A 15,320-nucleotide genomic window follows, 5' to 3' on the forward strand; every position below is an offset into this window, starting at 1 on the left:
TATTTCTGTTTTTGTTAATTGCAATAGACATCCCAAACTATGATACTCATTTGAAATTGGACCCTAAACTTTAAAAAATTCTAATTTTATCCTTAAACAATCGTTATTATATCAATTAGACCCTTCAAGTATTGAAAATTAAAAATTAAAAATAAAGTAAAATTGAAAAGAGAGACCGATAAAGCTTTTGTAAAAGCTTTAAAAACCTCAAAACTAAAACTTATATCCTTTTTGCAATATTCATTTTTCTTTAAACTTTTCAAGGTAAACTATGTTACATAAGATTTAACATCTCATTTAATGGTTAAATTAATGGTTTTAGAATGGGAAAACTTAAAATTAATGGTTTTAGTAATGAAATTACCTTATTGATATAACCTCAATAGTTTAGGGATGTAAATAGGATAGTTTAAAGTTTGAGGATCAATTTAAAATAAATGTTATAATTTGAGAATGTTTGATGCAATTAACAGTTTTTCAATTGAGAAAATTATAAATTAAAAAAATTGATTTTCTCTTGATTGTCCTTTTAAGATTTTATATTAGTTTAAGTCAATATTTTTGAATGAATAAATGTTGAACTGATCACACCACTAGTTTTAATTAAATAAATTATTTAGAATTCATAAAAATTATTTAAAATGTTTTTAAAAATAAAATTTAGTTTAATTGTTAGTTCAATCGATCTTTAACTCAACTTAATTGGTTCGTACTACAGTTTAGCCAATTTTTTCCTTTGCTCCGGACTGGTGTATCTATCAGTTTCTAGTCTGATCCAATGTCAATAATTTTAATTTAAGTTCTTATAAATTTCATTAAGATTTATTTTAATCTAAGTTTAGATACATGTCAATTTTTCAATTTTCAATACAAAATGTGGGAATGGAAGCAAACATGGGAATTATTCCCACAAACCATAAAGCTCGTCCAGCACGTAATTTATATTTGTTCTTTTGGATGAGAACTTTTATGCTCTTCTCAGAGTTGTTGTTAAATAGAAAAATGTGGAGTGTTTGATATATTATATAAAATTAAGGTGATTTTGGATGGACCGTTGGGTGTGATGTATTTTGTTTATTTTTTGTCTCATGTTATAATATCGTTATAATATTTAATCTTATTGTCACTGTTATTTTTATATTAACTACAAATAAACACATTGTCCATCCAAACTAAGTTTAAATATGAAATATAAAAGAAAATATTAATCTAGTATTTGTTACTTAGAACAATGTATGTAAAATAATAAATGAAAAATGTGTTTTTTTAATGCTACTTTTTATTTTGTTTATTGCTTACTAGAAATGGGTTGGCATTTTATATGTTACAAATGGTAAAATTTTATCCAAATTTTATTTATGGGGAAGAGGGGGGTTTAATGCGTCGCTGTTTTAGGGGGAGTTGGGGTGTTAGTAAATGCAAAAATAAAAGTATTGATAAATGTCTGTATCACATCTAGAGAACCCTAACACAAAGGGAAACTTTGATCCATCCACAAGAAAAGAAAAGAAAAGAAAAAACCTTCATTGCCGGCTTAGCTGTGAATTGTTGTAATAAATAAAATATAAATAAACAAATAAATACATCAACTTATTTTTTTACAAATTTTAATTATTTTATTTTTTTTCATAAGTTAATATTTTTATTTTGTGCAACCAATTTTAAAAAATTAATAATTTTTTTTTTGCAATTTTCTTCATGTCATTAACATGTATTTTTGAAAAATATTTTATCCTAAATCTAGAACCTTAGACTTTAAATCTTGAATCCCATATCTTAAGTTTTAGGTTTTGAACTTTAAATTTAAAGTTTAGGGTTTAAGATTAGAGTTTCATGTTTAGGTTCAAAGTTTAATGATTTGAGGTTTAGTGTTTGGGTTTAAGGTTCAAGGGTTCGCGGTTACATGTTATAAGTTCAATGTTCAGGTTCAAGGATTTAAATTAGGGTTTGCTTTCTATATTTTGGGTTCATGGTTCAAAATTTTAGATTTAGGATTTAGGGTTAAAAAATCAAAATTGTGTGTCAATGATATGAAAAAAATTGTTGAAATGTCATTAAATAATTGGAAAGGGATCACGAATAATGTGGTGGAATGATCCATAAAATAATTTCATTATAAATGAGTATATAATAATAATTTAATGTCTTTAAAATTTGATGATGTGGCAAAAATTTTTGATGTCTAAAAACCTTAGTTTTAGAATCATTGTTGTGTAAATTATTCACATAAAATAGTACATAAAAATATATAAATCGACATATATGTATAAAAATTAGGCATAACATCAAGCCCTCAATGTTTATATATTTTGTTAATTTGGTTATTATTCTTTTTGTTTGAATTAAATTTGATGGTCGATCTTTTAAAAATAGTCGAATTTGTTAATCAATCTTTCAAACATGGTTGAACTAATTTTTTTTAGTTGATACTAACTAAACATTAAATTTTCAAATATGACAGTTCGTATAACAATCAATGTGTACTCCATTCTATTTTTTATAATTTTTTTATTTTTTATATTGTTTATTGATGTGACATATAAGACGAATAGTGTCATGTCAACATGAATTATAGGTGGACTGTCATGCTAACATGGTTAAAATTTTAATGTTTTAAGTAGTATTTTTGTTAAGAAAAAGAAATTTGACTCTTTTAAAAGGTTAATAGATAAAATTAATTTCCAAAAAAAGTGTCAAATTGGTAAATGATGTAAACATTAAGGACTAAATTTGATATTATGCCTAAATATTATCACAACGATGAACAATAATACTTACTTTAAGAATTTTGAGATTTTATATTCGATTATCACCTTTTGTAAACATGTAGAATATCTTTCAAATTTATTTTGTTTAGTTTATTGAGTATTTAATTTGATGATTGTAATGATTGATTCTTATTAAAACTATAGATATAGTTGGTATAAATGCTAAAATCTAATACATGTCTATATATTATTCATAAATTTAAAATTTAATCTTTTTATTTTTATTTTCAAGAATGTAGTTTTATACTTTTCATGTTTCAAAATTCAAGTCCAATTGTTAAAGTCGCATTAAAATTATTTTGCCATAATTTCGGTGTGATATATTAAGTTAAAAAATACTCATTTTGTAGCTATGTAACAAAAAGAGCAATGTAATGAACTTGAACTTTATTGAAAAAAATAGTGTAAACAATTGAACTTATATTTTAAAACTAAAAAAAATCTATAAAATAAAAATAAAAACTAAATTCTAAATATACGAAAAATATAAATCTCATTACAAAATTTAACCCAATAAAAAAATAGAAAAATCTATCATTCCTACCCCTAAATAGTTGGGGATTAAAGTGGAACTATGTTAGATGCCACCCATTTGCTTGCATTAAAAGAAAAAAAAAAGTTATACATATTCAAGAAGGGGGGAATTTGTGCTTTGCAGTTGGGAAGGAAGGAATCCAGTCATCTTTGTGTTGTACCCTCTCTCCATAAAAGGTAAATTCAAGTTAGATGACAGGTAACAAGTGGCTTTCAAATTTATTTTCATTTAATTTTGTTTTTATAAATTATTAATGCATTTGTACATTTATAATTATTTGCAATAACTTGCTATAATTAATTGTTGAATATTAAAAAAAATGAAAGTGTTTTATTATTTACACGTTTATGGGGTATTATATTTATCTTAGATTCAAATTTGGTTTCTACAAAGTATAATAGATGAAAAATTAGAAAGAATCGAATCAAATAAAGAAAAACGGGATAAAACGCACGTGATGGAACGAGAAATCCACACATTGTAATTACATACAGTGAGAATAAGTCAATACCTCATTAACAGGGGTGTAACTAAAGGGTTAACAAGGCCCCCGACCCTCGTAAAATTTTCCGGCTTCACCTCTGCTTATTAGCGACTCGATAATATTGTTAATTACTACATTTAAGGTGATACTGATGTTACCGAGCTATCAGTATAAATGCAATAAATAAATGAATAAATACATGAGTTTGAGGAAAGTAAAATTTATGAAAATAAAGGAAATTAATAAAGATATGATGGTAGCTATATGAGATGAAGCAGAGACATCGTTGTGAAATGAAAGCAACATGGGTTTGATCATAATGTTAACCTATTAGGAAATTGAGTTTTGAAGGAGAAGGCACCAACAGCAGCACCACCAATGGCTTAAAAAGACGAATTAAATTCAATAAATGTGACCAACCACTAACATCAATCATGACTCAAATACATTTCTTTACATCTCATTAACGTTTGGTGCAACATTTCCATTTTACTCATTTCATACTTCTTCTTTTTTATTTCTTTATTTTTTTCAATTTGGAATCATTAGTATTGATTTTAGAAAATTCAAACATATAGTTAATAAACTAGAAATAAAAATAATAGGGTAAAGTATAAGAATAATCACCCAACAATGAAATTCATTCTATTTTGGTCACCTAACTATTAAATTTTTCGATTTAATCACTTTACTTTTTGAAATCAAATATTTTTTTCACTCTCTTACTGGACATGCCAGCTTTATGTATCCCCTTTGATATTTTCGTATCCGAGAATCAACAAATTCAACTCCACATTGTTCATGAAATTTAGGGCCCTTTGTAAAAAACTAACATCGATAATGGCAATAGAATAATTCAAAAAATAAAGAAAAATAAGAACACACACAGATTTTATGTGGAAATATTTTTGGGAAAAAATCACGGGCAGAAGAGAAGAAATTCACTAAGGTTAAAAAACGAATGAAACAAGAAGAATTTGACTACATGTAATTAAAAAGTGAAAAACCTTATTCTAATCAATGTCAAATAGAACCACTTGTTTTATCACTATATTTTGTTTCTTTAACAATGATTCGGGTCACACAACTCTAACACCCTTATTTTCATTTTCAATTACTCAATAATTTCCACAAACACAAATTCCACTTTTAATAGGTCCAAAAATTCCTTCACAAAATAATCCATCATTTTCCAGTTTATTGATTTTGTAATGAAAAGTATAGGATTTTGTTACCTCTCCAACAATTTCTCCATTAGATAGGATTTATTTATTGGGAAGAAACTAATCCATTTTGGAGTTGTTGGTGCTTATATAGATAGATTATAGAAGAAAAATTCGGATTGTTACTTAAGGGATGGAAAGTTAATGTAGGTTTTTTATATTGGTTTAATAATAAATTCAATCATACGACTTTTACATATTATATCTATTTAGTCACAATTTAAAAAAATCAACAAATTCTATCAAGAATTGGAACCTCTCTCGTTCTCAACAATACACCCCCGAGCCTCCCGTCAAACACCATACACGACACATCACCATCTTCAACTCACCCTCACCGGCCACTGGCACCATCGGGGGTCTCCTCTCTACTTTTTTTTTTTAATGAAAATCAGTGAAACAAACAATTATTTTAATAGCCATAATGTGATATTTAAAAAAAAAAAAAAACACAATTATATGGTAAGAGATGGGTGAGGCTTGGTTTACTATGGGTCTTGGATAGGTGGTTAGAAGGAGCGGTGCAAAAGAGTTGAGAGGAAAATGGTCAATATAGTAGCGTCGCGTAAAGGAGCGAAATGGTGAGTTCGTGAGGTTTGTGGTTGTTTCAACCGAAATTGTCTACTGGTTTTGGATCAAAGGAAAGGTGATCAGGTGATGGAAACTTCAGTGTTCGTTGGGTATTAAGAGAAAAGGAAATGATGATGGTGAGGGTGAGTTGAAGATGGTGGTGCATTGTGTATGGTGGTTGACGAGAGTATTGGGGTGTGTATTGCAGAGAGTGAGAGAGAGTTAAGATGTTTCTTGATAGAATTTATTAAATTTTTATATTTAAGATCAAATTAATAAAATATAAAAATATTAGAAGGTTAAATTTATCATTAGCTCAATTATAAAAATAACCCACATCAACTTTCCATCACTCAACTAATGGAAAAGCGATAAAAATATTTAATTTTAAAAAGATGAGTGACTAAATAAAAACAATTAATAATTGGATGACCAATATAAAATAAACTGTATAGTTAGTTGGCTATTCTTATACTTTACCCAAATATTTTCGTAGGAGAGAAAAAAGAGAGAAAATTTAAAAATTGGATCAGGCTAGACCCAAAAAAATCAATTCTTACGCCTCAGCCCAAAACGGTGCGCAGCCCGTTATCAGCAATAAGACGATCCCATCCCTGCCGATCGGGCCAGCCGGCCAGCTCAGCATTTAACTAAAATAACGGGTTCAGTTTTTTTGGACTAATCAAATCCAGCCACGTGTTAAAAGAAATAGGATTCCACGCAATCTAAGGTTTAATCTTGGTTTTAGTCCCTTTACTATATTAAAATTAATAATTTAATCCTATACTTTAATTGGACAATTTAACATCCAATTTTATAATTTTATTAGCAATTTAAATTGATAATATCGAAAATTTAAAACTTCAGTTATTACTTTAATGATATGATTTTATAAATTCAAATATTGTATTATAAAATAAAAATTAAAATTCTATCAAATTAAAATAAGGGATTACACCTGGCCGCACGTGACTGGTTTCCTCATGCTCCGACTTGGTCAACCCAAGGAAAAAATCAAAATCAAAAGGGTTAATGCAATATTTGGTCCCTAAACTTGATAACTAAATACACTTTGGTACATATGCTTTTTTGTTCATTTTAATACTTGAACATGGCATCTAGGTCCACTTTGATATCTAATTTTAAATTTTGTAAATGTATGATGATGTAGCAGTCTAAGAGTGTTCCATGTTATCACCTAAAACTTAAAAAAATGTTATTAAATTATTAAATCAAAATTTTATCATTTTGATGGTTAAAATATAATTTTACTATTACTAATTTAAAATTTTATAAATTATAAAAACTTAAATAGAAAAGTTTTCCAAAAATTTTAGGGAGATCGGGCCCTGCCAGTTCCGTGACTTCACCATTAAAAATAATGAAATTTAAATACCAAAACTCACACACACAAAATAAGTACAAATATCAAAATGGACTTACGAGATAAATAAACTGATAAATATATATATATTTAATGTTATGATTTTAAGAGAAATGATTAAATTTCGAATATATATGGAAATGAAATAATTAATTGAAATTGCCAATTACTTGCCAGATATAACTTACTCCTTATTCCCTTTTCATTGCTTTTTAAATGGAAGTTGGTCCAATTAATTTTAAATGATTTATAGAAAGTAGCAGTTATGAATCATTAATACACTTATTAATTATTAATATTTATTATAAATATATATTATTTTAAATAGTTATGAAAGCACTCTTTCTTTCTTACATTAATTTCCGTTTTCTAAATCAATTTTATTTTTAAATTGAGTTAATATATCACTTTGTACGTGAGTTTGGTTTTAATATTTAATTTGGTACATAAATATTTTTTCAAATTGTTACTTAAGTTTGGTTTTAATGTTTAGTTTGGTATCCAGATCAAATGACTTCACGTGACCTAATGAATATTTGATACATGTGTTCAAGAAAAAAAAACATAGGTACTTAATTGGAAAAAAAAATTCATGTACCAAACTGATCAATAAAGCTAAACTCAAGTGCTTAATTGGGACAAATAGAAACTCGAGTATCAAGTTAAAAAAAAAAAGGTATAGATTTGAATATTGAAACAAAATTCAAGTACTAAATTGAATATTGAAGCCAAAACTCAAGTACTAAATAAAAATATTAACCCAAGAATTTAACTCTTTAGTAAGGATGGCAAACAAAAAACCCAAATCCGATGGGTTACAACCGACTCGATCCATTAGGATCGGATTCTTTTTTTGAAAAATTGGGTTCGGCTAGGTCGAGGTGGGTGATTTTAAAAAAAATATCGGATTAGATCAGGTTTGAGGTAAATCTGTCCTGTACCATGATATCTACAAAGAACACCACTAATATATATTGAGAGTTTTTGCTTTCAATAAATAAATTTATATTAAGTCTAAATTCAAAAAAGAAAATCTTATTTACTTCAAAAATAAAATAATTTAAAAAATACAATTTTGTTTGCTTTAAAAAAAATCCGATCAAGTCGTGTCAGAATCAAATTTCTTATTAAATTTTGGGTTTGGGTTTAGGTTTAGAATGAATTTTTCTCTTTAAGAATAGCGATCGAGTTGGATTGTGGCAGATTCATCAATCTTAGGGGCAGGGCGAGCAAAAATACGACTTGCCTCATCCCCATCTTTACTCATTTAGATTGTTTTAAATGCAACACATTAGAGTGGTATAACTTGTTTAGATTTGTTTGAATTTGGACTTTAAATTTAACTTGGGCTTCTCACAAATGTACAAAGAGAGAATTAATTATGAAAGCATTAAAATTAATATCGTAAATATTCTTTTATAGAGATATATCGATTGAGATAAAACATAACTTAATTTAAAAAAATTACATCCAATTCAATTGAATGATATATTTTACTCTTTAAAAACTAACAAAATATTAAAAGTATAACACATTTGTTTAAAATAGGACTTATTTTTAAAAATGTATTTTTTCCCGAATAATTTTCTATTTTTTCCACAAAAGTAGGGTTTTGGGAGTGAAAGAAAAAATTTCTATTCTTTTAGGGGAAATATGATATTTCATACTTCTTGGAGAGGTTGTTGATATTTTTTCTGAAACAACAAAACTCGATTCCGAGGTCCAAAATTCCAAATTAAAGTGTCACTGCTTTCAATTTTCCCAAAAGAAAAAGGAAAAAAGAAAATCCAGGAAGTGAGTCAAAGCTAAACTCAGCAATGTTTCCGTCCAACCACCAGGTGAGTTCACTCTGTCTCGATTCTGTCTCAATCACTCAACACTCTGTTTGGTTACTCGGAAAATCTCTTCGGAAGGGGAAAGCACGAAAATTTAAATTCTATTTTTTCTTTTATGAATTTCACGCACTGGTTTTCGGCTTCTCGCATTTATGCTACTTTAAAAAAAATGCAGTTCTTTTATGCGTCCTTTGTTCCCGATAATTTATCTTGTATCAAATGGGTGTTTAATAGGGAATTATTTTCATGCATGCATGTGTTCCCCCCCCCCCCCTCCTGTTTATACCTATTTACCGCTTTAATTTCAGAGTTAGGCACTTCAAGAACATAAAAAGGAAAAAAAAAATAGCAGCTTTTTAACTTTCGAGGACAATTTTGAAAGAAAAAAGATTTTTACTTTTCTTTGTAGCAGGCTTTCTTTTCTTGGGAAGATTTGCTGATTTCATGTCTTGGGTTAATAGTATTTATTGTTGGAAATTGGAATACCCATTTGCATTCACTTTGATTCTGTTTAAATACTCTTAATAACGTTATTCCTGTATTATTATTTTTAATTGAGAAAAGTTTTGGGATCGACATAATTTATTATCAGTTGGTGCATTGCAATATGTTTCCATGTTGAAGACAAATTTTTAGGTGTTTTTCTCTTCAAAATGTTAAAAGCTTTAAGTTGTTTTTGAGTTTCTAGTGTTTATGCCTTGAAAAAAGATATCTTTAGATGCAAGTTAATTACTCTCACTCTTTGCAGTTTTCGGGTCAACCGAGGGCGTTGGCTGTTGTTGAAACCACCACAACTTCGATTCAAGTGGATCTGAACGAAGCCTCTTTGGTTTCCAGGGATGAAGTGCAAAATGGAGGATTTTCAGAAGCCAAATCCATCATGGAGAGCTCCGAGGTTGTTTTGGTTTTGAATTTTCTTTTTACAGTGTTTTGGTAGAGGTTAACTGTGTCTATTCCCATATGGGTCTTTGAGACAGTAGAAGTCATAAAATGGTTAACAGTATCTATTCTTGTATGGTTCTTTTTTAAGGTAAAGTTTGATATAACATGATCTATGCAGAAACTTCAAGATGATCTTCGAACGTTGGGAATGAAAATCAAGCAGCATGAGGATAGCTTAAAACTTCTGAGGAATCAGAAGAACAAATTAGATGATACCATACTTGATATGCAAGGTATACTTTTCTTATTATAAAATGCATGCATGACATAAAATTCACTCGCCATTCAAGAATGGAAGTAAAGATATTGTGATGTTTGCATCGATTGCTATGGGTGACAACCAGAATGAGTTAATATACAGTTCATAGATGACAAGAAGCTAATGACTTTTTGTTTAGATTTTGAGTATCAGGGAGTAACAGCCAGCTACACTATGGCGTACTATATTGTGTTTAATTGCCTAGATGCTCTGTAGATACTCCACCCATAGCTACATGTTATCAATAATCTGATATTGCTATAATTTGGATGTTCCTCATTAAGTTTTAAGGATGTTATCAGTGCAAATAAAGGTATCCTGTTAGTATTAATTATTTTTTAGTGGGATGATTTCGAGTTTATCAACACATGTTACATGGACTTAGCACTCTAGGGTCCACACTCCACCCAATACAACACGGCATTGGGTGTGGAATACACGAAGGATATTGCACTGGTTTTTCATGCTTGGCTGCCTCTTGTAAGTAGAGATTGGAAAAAATCAATCCAAATCGACCAAGAAAAAAATAGTAGCATTATTATATTTCCTACCATTATTGGAAGGATTCATACATCCATATGTTATCTTCGGATGTTTTTTAGCTGAATCCTCAAATCTAACACACAGTCACATACCCATATCAGATACCCATACCTAGATCAGAGTCCATGTATCTTGATAAACGTATATTGTTGCATATCTATCTTCCATTTCTCTGGCTTCAAGATGATTTTTTCTCAGTTAAGCTTGGCAAGTATCATTCTTCTAGTTCGCCTGTTGTGAACAAGGACGAGTCCCACCTTCAAAGTGAGCATGAAACAACTGAACAGATTCTTCGGCACGAAAAGTCAGCAGCAGGAATTCTGTGTCAGCTGAAAGCTCATCATGGCTCCCAAGCTTCTCATCTGACTTTGACAAAGGATGTACTGGGTGTTGTTGCTACACTTGGAAAAGTAGATGATGAAAATCTTAGTAGGTCTGTTTGAATGTCTTTGTTTGTTTGTTTTTCTTCATCATGCCAAGCAGCATTTAATTTATCATTCGTCTATAGTTTCTAACATTTTGGATGTTTTTGCATGAGAAAGTTATACCTTTCTCCTTGCCCTCTGCTGGATACCTTATGTACGGGTGGGTTAGTTTCATCGCGTCTTGTGTTTTTGAATGGTGATGGTTGAGGGTGATGTGCTGCATTATAATTTTTGGAATTTCTAGGGAGTAGCTCAGCTGTTCATTAAATTGATTACAACTGGGTCTTGATTGAAGGTTTTATGACAACTATCGATGCTTATATGTAGTTGTGGTGTGGCTTTATGTTTCTCTATTCAAATGTAGGATTTTCTCGGAATACCTAGGAGTGCAAACTATGTTGGCGGTTGTTTGTAATACTTTTGAAGGTGTAAAAGCTTTGGAAGCATTCAACCAGGATGGTTGCATCGATAAAACTTCTGGTCTGCACGGGCTTGCAGCTTCTATTGGGAGGTCTCTAGGTGGCCGATTTATTGTAATTTGTCTTGAAAATTTAAGGTATCAATCTCTTGTATTTGTTTCTGATTAAAATCTGGTTTATTAATGATTATTGTAAAAACCATTTCCTTTTTGATCGGCTCCTTCTCTTGCAGACCTTATGCTGGTGATTTTGTAGCTGAGGACCGCCAGAGGAGACTTGATCTCTTAAAGCCAAGATTACCAAATGGGGAGTGTCCTCCAGGATTTCTCGGCTTTGCAGTGAATATGATTAATGTGGACAGCTCAAACTTATCTTTTGTAACTGCTAGTGGGGAAGGCCTTAGAGAGACCTTATTTTATAATCTGTTCTCCCATCTTCAAGTATACCAAACCAGGGCCGAGATGTTTCGTGCTCTCCCTTGTATAAGTGAAGGAGCAGTCTCTCTGGATGGTGGGATGATCAGAAGTAATGGCGTATTTTCCCTAGGCAGTCGGTAAGAAGCTTTGTCTGGGAAGCTCTGAATTTCACTTTTATGCACAGTTTGCTTATGTCTTAGGATATAATAAGAATGTTGAAATATATATATGTAAGTGTATGCTCATACTGCATTAATGATACTATTCAATTTCTAATAATATTAAACTACTTTATAGTATAACAAATCATATATTCTCCATTTTTGTCAAGCATGTTCAAAAGCAAAGTTGAACTGTAGAAGGCATTTGACTAGTTTAGGAAAATTTTACCACCAGTGGAGTTTTTAGATTCCATAAGCAGGGTTAGTAGGGTCGCACACAAAAATAAAAAACATCATTGTTTTGACTCTGTTTGATATCAGGGAAGAGGTAGACGTGAGATTCCCAAAGACCTCTACAATGTTAGAAGAGCTAGAAAGCTACAGTGAAACCGAGAAGCAGATGATAGAGATGAGATGGCAAAAAGAAAAGTTGGAAGAGGACATCAAGAGGGAACTCGCGTTGCTGAATACTGCCAAGTTCAATTTTGAAAGAAAGAAGCAAGACTTTGTCAAGTTTCTTGCTCAAAGCTCAACATATGCAACTCAGGTAAATCCGAATCATACTCTCAACTGAAATTGCAGTATCAGTCATATGTTTTTCTTATCCATAACATCACTTTTTTTATGACAGCATCAGTTTCAGGCAGGAAGAAGATAGGGTTGACCCCAAGATGACAATAAGAACTTTTTAAGTAGGGGTGCAGAATCAATGAATAACTTGAGAAAAGGCAAAACATGTATGTGCTTTTATTGGGACTTTTTTTTTATACATGCTTTTCTCATGTTGAAATGGTGCTAGTAGTTGTTTCTCAAAATGTAGACCCAGACACCAGATTTGCATGTTTATATAGTAAATTCATTTATTTTCTCTATGTTTGCATCTTTTTTAACACCATAATTGGTAAACATTTAGTGGAAAAAGAAGCTTCTCACCTGAAATCAGAGGCTTAAACTGAAAAAGCCAATTTCATGTTGCCCGTTTCTGAGATAAAGTTCCATGGAGGCTCCTATACTAAAAGTCGGAATGTATTTTGCCCATTTTTTTTAAAAAAATTGGTAAATTAGTTCATATATTTTAGATCAAAGAGTAAAATGGTCATTGTGTTAAAATTTTTATTTATTTTTACGGTTACGTTAGTATGAGATACACGCTGCACATACATGGTATTGTTTGGTCATTTCATCAACCACATTAGTATAGGTGAAAAAATTTTTAACAAAAAAAAAAAATCAATTTGTTATTTTATCAAATTTTTAAGGGGTAAAAAATATTATGATTTTTAGTATAGTGATTTCTATACTTTTACTAGATTTTTTAATAATCTGGAACAGACAACAAAAAATAGTCTTCCACTTCATTTCTAGTATGAAAATAAAAATTCTAAGAATCAATTAGGTTTTGGATCTTTCAGCCCCCATTTCTTTTTTATGGTTTCATTTTGTGTAAATTTGGATTTTTAGTTCAAAATTTATTTCGGTTTAAAATTTAGTTAGGTTCTTCTGCTTGTGATTTAGCCATTGGTTTCTACATTATATAGGATAAGGATGTTTTAATTATAGTTGTACCTTTTAAATAATTAATGGTAGTATTTATTTATTTATAGATTAAATAGGTATCCAATCCAATGTGGTCCATCAGTAAGAGAGCTCTTAAATTAATACTCACCCAAACCGAATAATTTTTGAATAAGATGGATCGGTTGCATGAAGGATCGTTTATATTGGTATGCATCGATTGATTGGATTAAAAATTTGATTGAATCAATGGTTCAAATGATTGAATTATTATTATTTTCTTGTAAATTTTTTAATAATTTTTAATTGAACCAATCGAGTAATCTAATTTGTTTAATTATTAATTTAATTTTAAAAACATTGTTTATTTAAGTTAAAAATAGTTAATATGTAATTTATCTCACGAACTTATCTAAAAGTAGGGGTGTGCAAAATTCGGGTAAAACTAAAAAAATTCGGTTAATCGATCAAATTCGGTTAATAGGTCGGTTAACCAAATTAATTCGGTCAGAGGTCGGTTAATAATTTTCTGAGTTTTTGGTTAACGGTTAATTCGGTTAGAAGTCTGTCAGTTAACTGAATTTTTTCGGTTTAACCGAAAAAATTAATAAATAAAATTATAATATATAAATAGCTCACTATTCACTCAAACACAATCTAACATAAACCCAAATACTCAATCTAATATATATTAACCCAAGTACTCAACCCAACCCAATCATAAAAATTACAAATAATTTAATAAATAAAAATAAAAATCTAAAAATAAAAATAAAAATAAAAACATATAATTTTATACAGATAATTACATTAATTCATTAATTCGATTAATTTGGTTAATTTTATATTTATTTTAACCAAAAATTAAAAAAATATAGTTTTCGGTTAATTCGGTTAACCGACCGAATTAACTGAAAAATTTTCGGTTTGGTTAATTTTTTTGAAGAAATTTCGGTTCGGTTAACGGTTAAAATTTTTAAAAGGTCGGTTAATTCGGTTAATGTTATTTTGGATTGGTTAACTGGTCGGTTAACTGATTGAACACCCCTATCCAAAAGTACTTAGTTAGTATCTGAATTTTATTAAATTGTGAAATAATTTGAAAGAACGATATAAGCAACAAAATATGATAATTTTATTTAAATCTCGTTATAATTGTATGCACGTGTAAAGTTACAATAATTTAAAATTGCGACTGAGTACAATTCCATAGTATTGAGTTCATAATTAAAATTATGTGGAAAGAATATTATTGATAAGAATTCTTTAGAGAATAAAAACTCAACTTTTCATACTTGAATGTGTTATTAAATACGATAAATTTAAAAATAAACTTTATATTAACCCTAAAAAATTAATCCTTTTCGAGATGCATGAATCCGTTTTCTGTTTTCTGTAAGGCTTAAAAAATCTCTAATTTCAAATTTTCGTTTTATATCAATCAATCAATTTCAAAAAAAAAAAAAAAAAATAGTCATGAAACCCTAATCAGATACTTTGATCTCTGCCCCCAACTATGCGGCAACTACCAACAATTTAAAATGAGCCGCAAAGTAGATGCCACTGGAATATATCTCATCCAATCCAATCAAAGCATTTAAATGTTGTCCCTCAAAAAACGAAAAAAAATGCTAAATTAAACTTTTTATTTTTCATGTTGGGCTGGTAACTATTTTTCTTAATAATATTATTTTTAATTGTGTGACTTATAAATATTAAGTTAAATAATTGGAAATAATATTAATTAAATTATAGATATCTTGCCTAAAGTTAAAGGTTTCGAGGCTTTGGATTTACATGTGAGTTTTTTCATAAATTATTTATTGTTTGAATGTATTTCA

General features: G+C 29.2%; 1 protein-coding gene across 2 annotated transcripts; it reads left to right on the forward strand.

Moving 5' to 3' along the window:
* The first annotated feature begins 8,515 nt into the window (after positions 1–8,515).
* On the forward strand, positions 8,516–12,836 carry LOC108454299 (protein DEFECTIVE IN MERISTEM SILENCING 3). Of its 2 annotated transcripts, none has more exons than XM_017752717.2 (8): positions 8,516–8,802; positions 9,548–9,694; positions 9,860–9,974; positions 10,742–10,976; positions 11,333–11,524; positions 11,620–11,940; positions 12,286–12,511; positions 12,602–12,836. In XM_017752717.2, the coding sequence occupies exons 1-8, from the start codon at positions 8,782–8,784 to the stop codon at positions 12,620–12,622; spliced, it is 1,278 nt and encodes a 425-aa protein (XP_017608206.1). In that variant the 5' UTR covers positions 8,516–8,781; the 3' UTR covers positions 12,623–12,836. The 2 variants fall into 2 exon arrangements, with proteins under 2 accessions (XP_017608206.1, XP_017608205.1); XM_017752716.2 differs by having other exon boundaries at positions 8,577–8,802; positions 12,596–12,836.
* The last annotated feature ends 2,484 nt before the right edge of the window (positions 12,837–15,320 follow it).

The sequence above is a fragment of the Gossypium arboreum genome, chromosome 12 (genome assembly GCF_025698485.1).
Source record: "Gossypium arboreum isolate Shixiya-1 chromosome 12, ASM2569848v2, whole genome shotgun sequence".
NCBI lineage: Eukaryota > Viridiplantae > Streptophyta > Magnoliopsida > Malvales > Malvaceae > Gossypium > Gossypium arboreum.

Bases quoted from the DNA above. Each gene is read 5' to 3' on its own strand.
- LOC108454299 (XM_017752716.2), top strand. From the start codon at position 8,782: ATGTTTCCGTCCAACCACCAG. The intron at 11,525-11,619 runs GTATCAATCTCT...CTTCTCTTGCAG, and splicing joins ATTTGTCTTGAAAATTTAAG to ACCTTATGCTGGTGATTTTG. The intron at 11,941-12,285 runs GTAAGAAGCTTT...GTTTGATATCAG, and splicing joins GTATTTTCCCTAGGCAGTCG to GGAAGAGGTAGACGTGAGAT.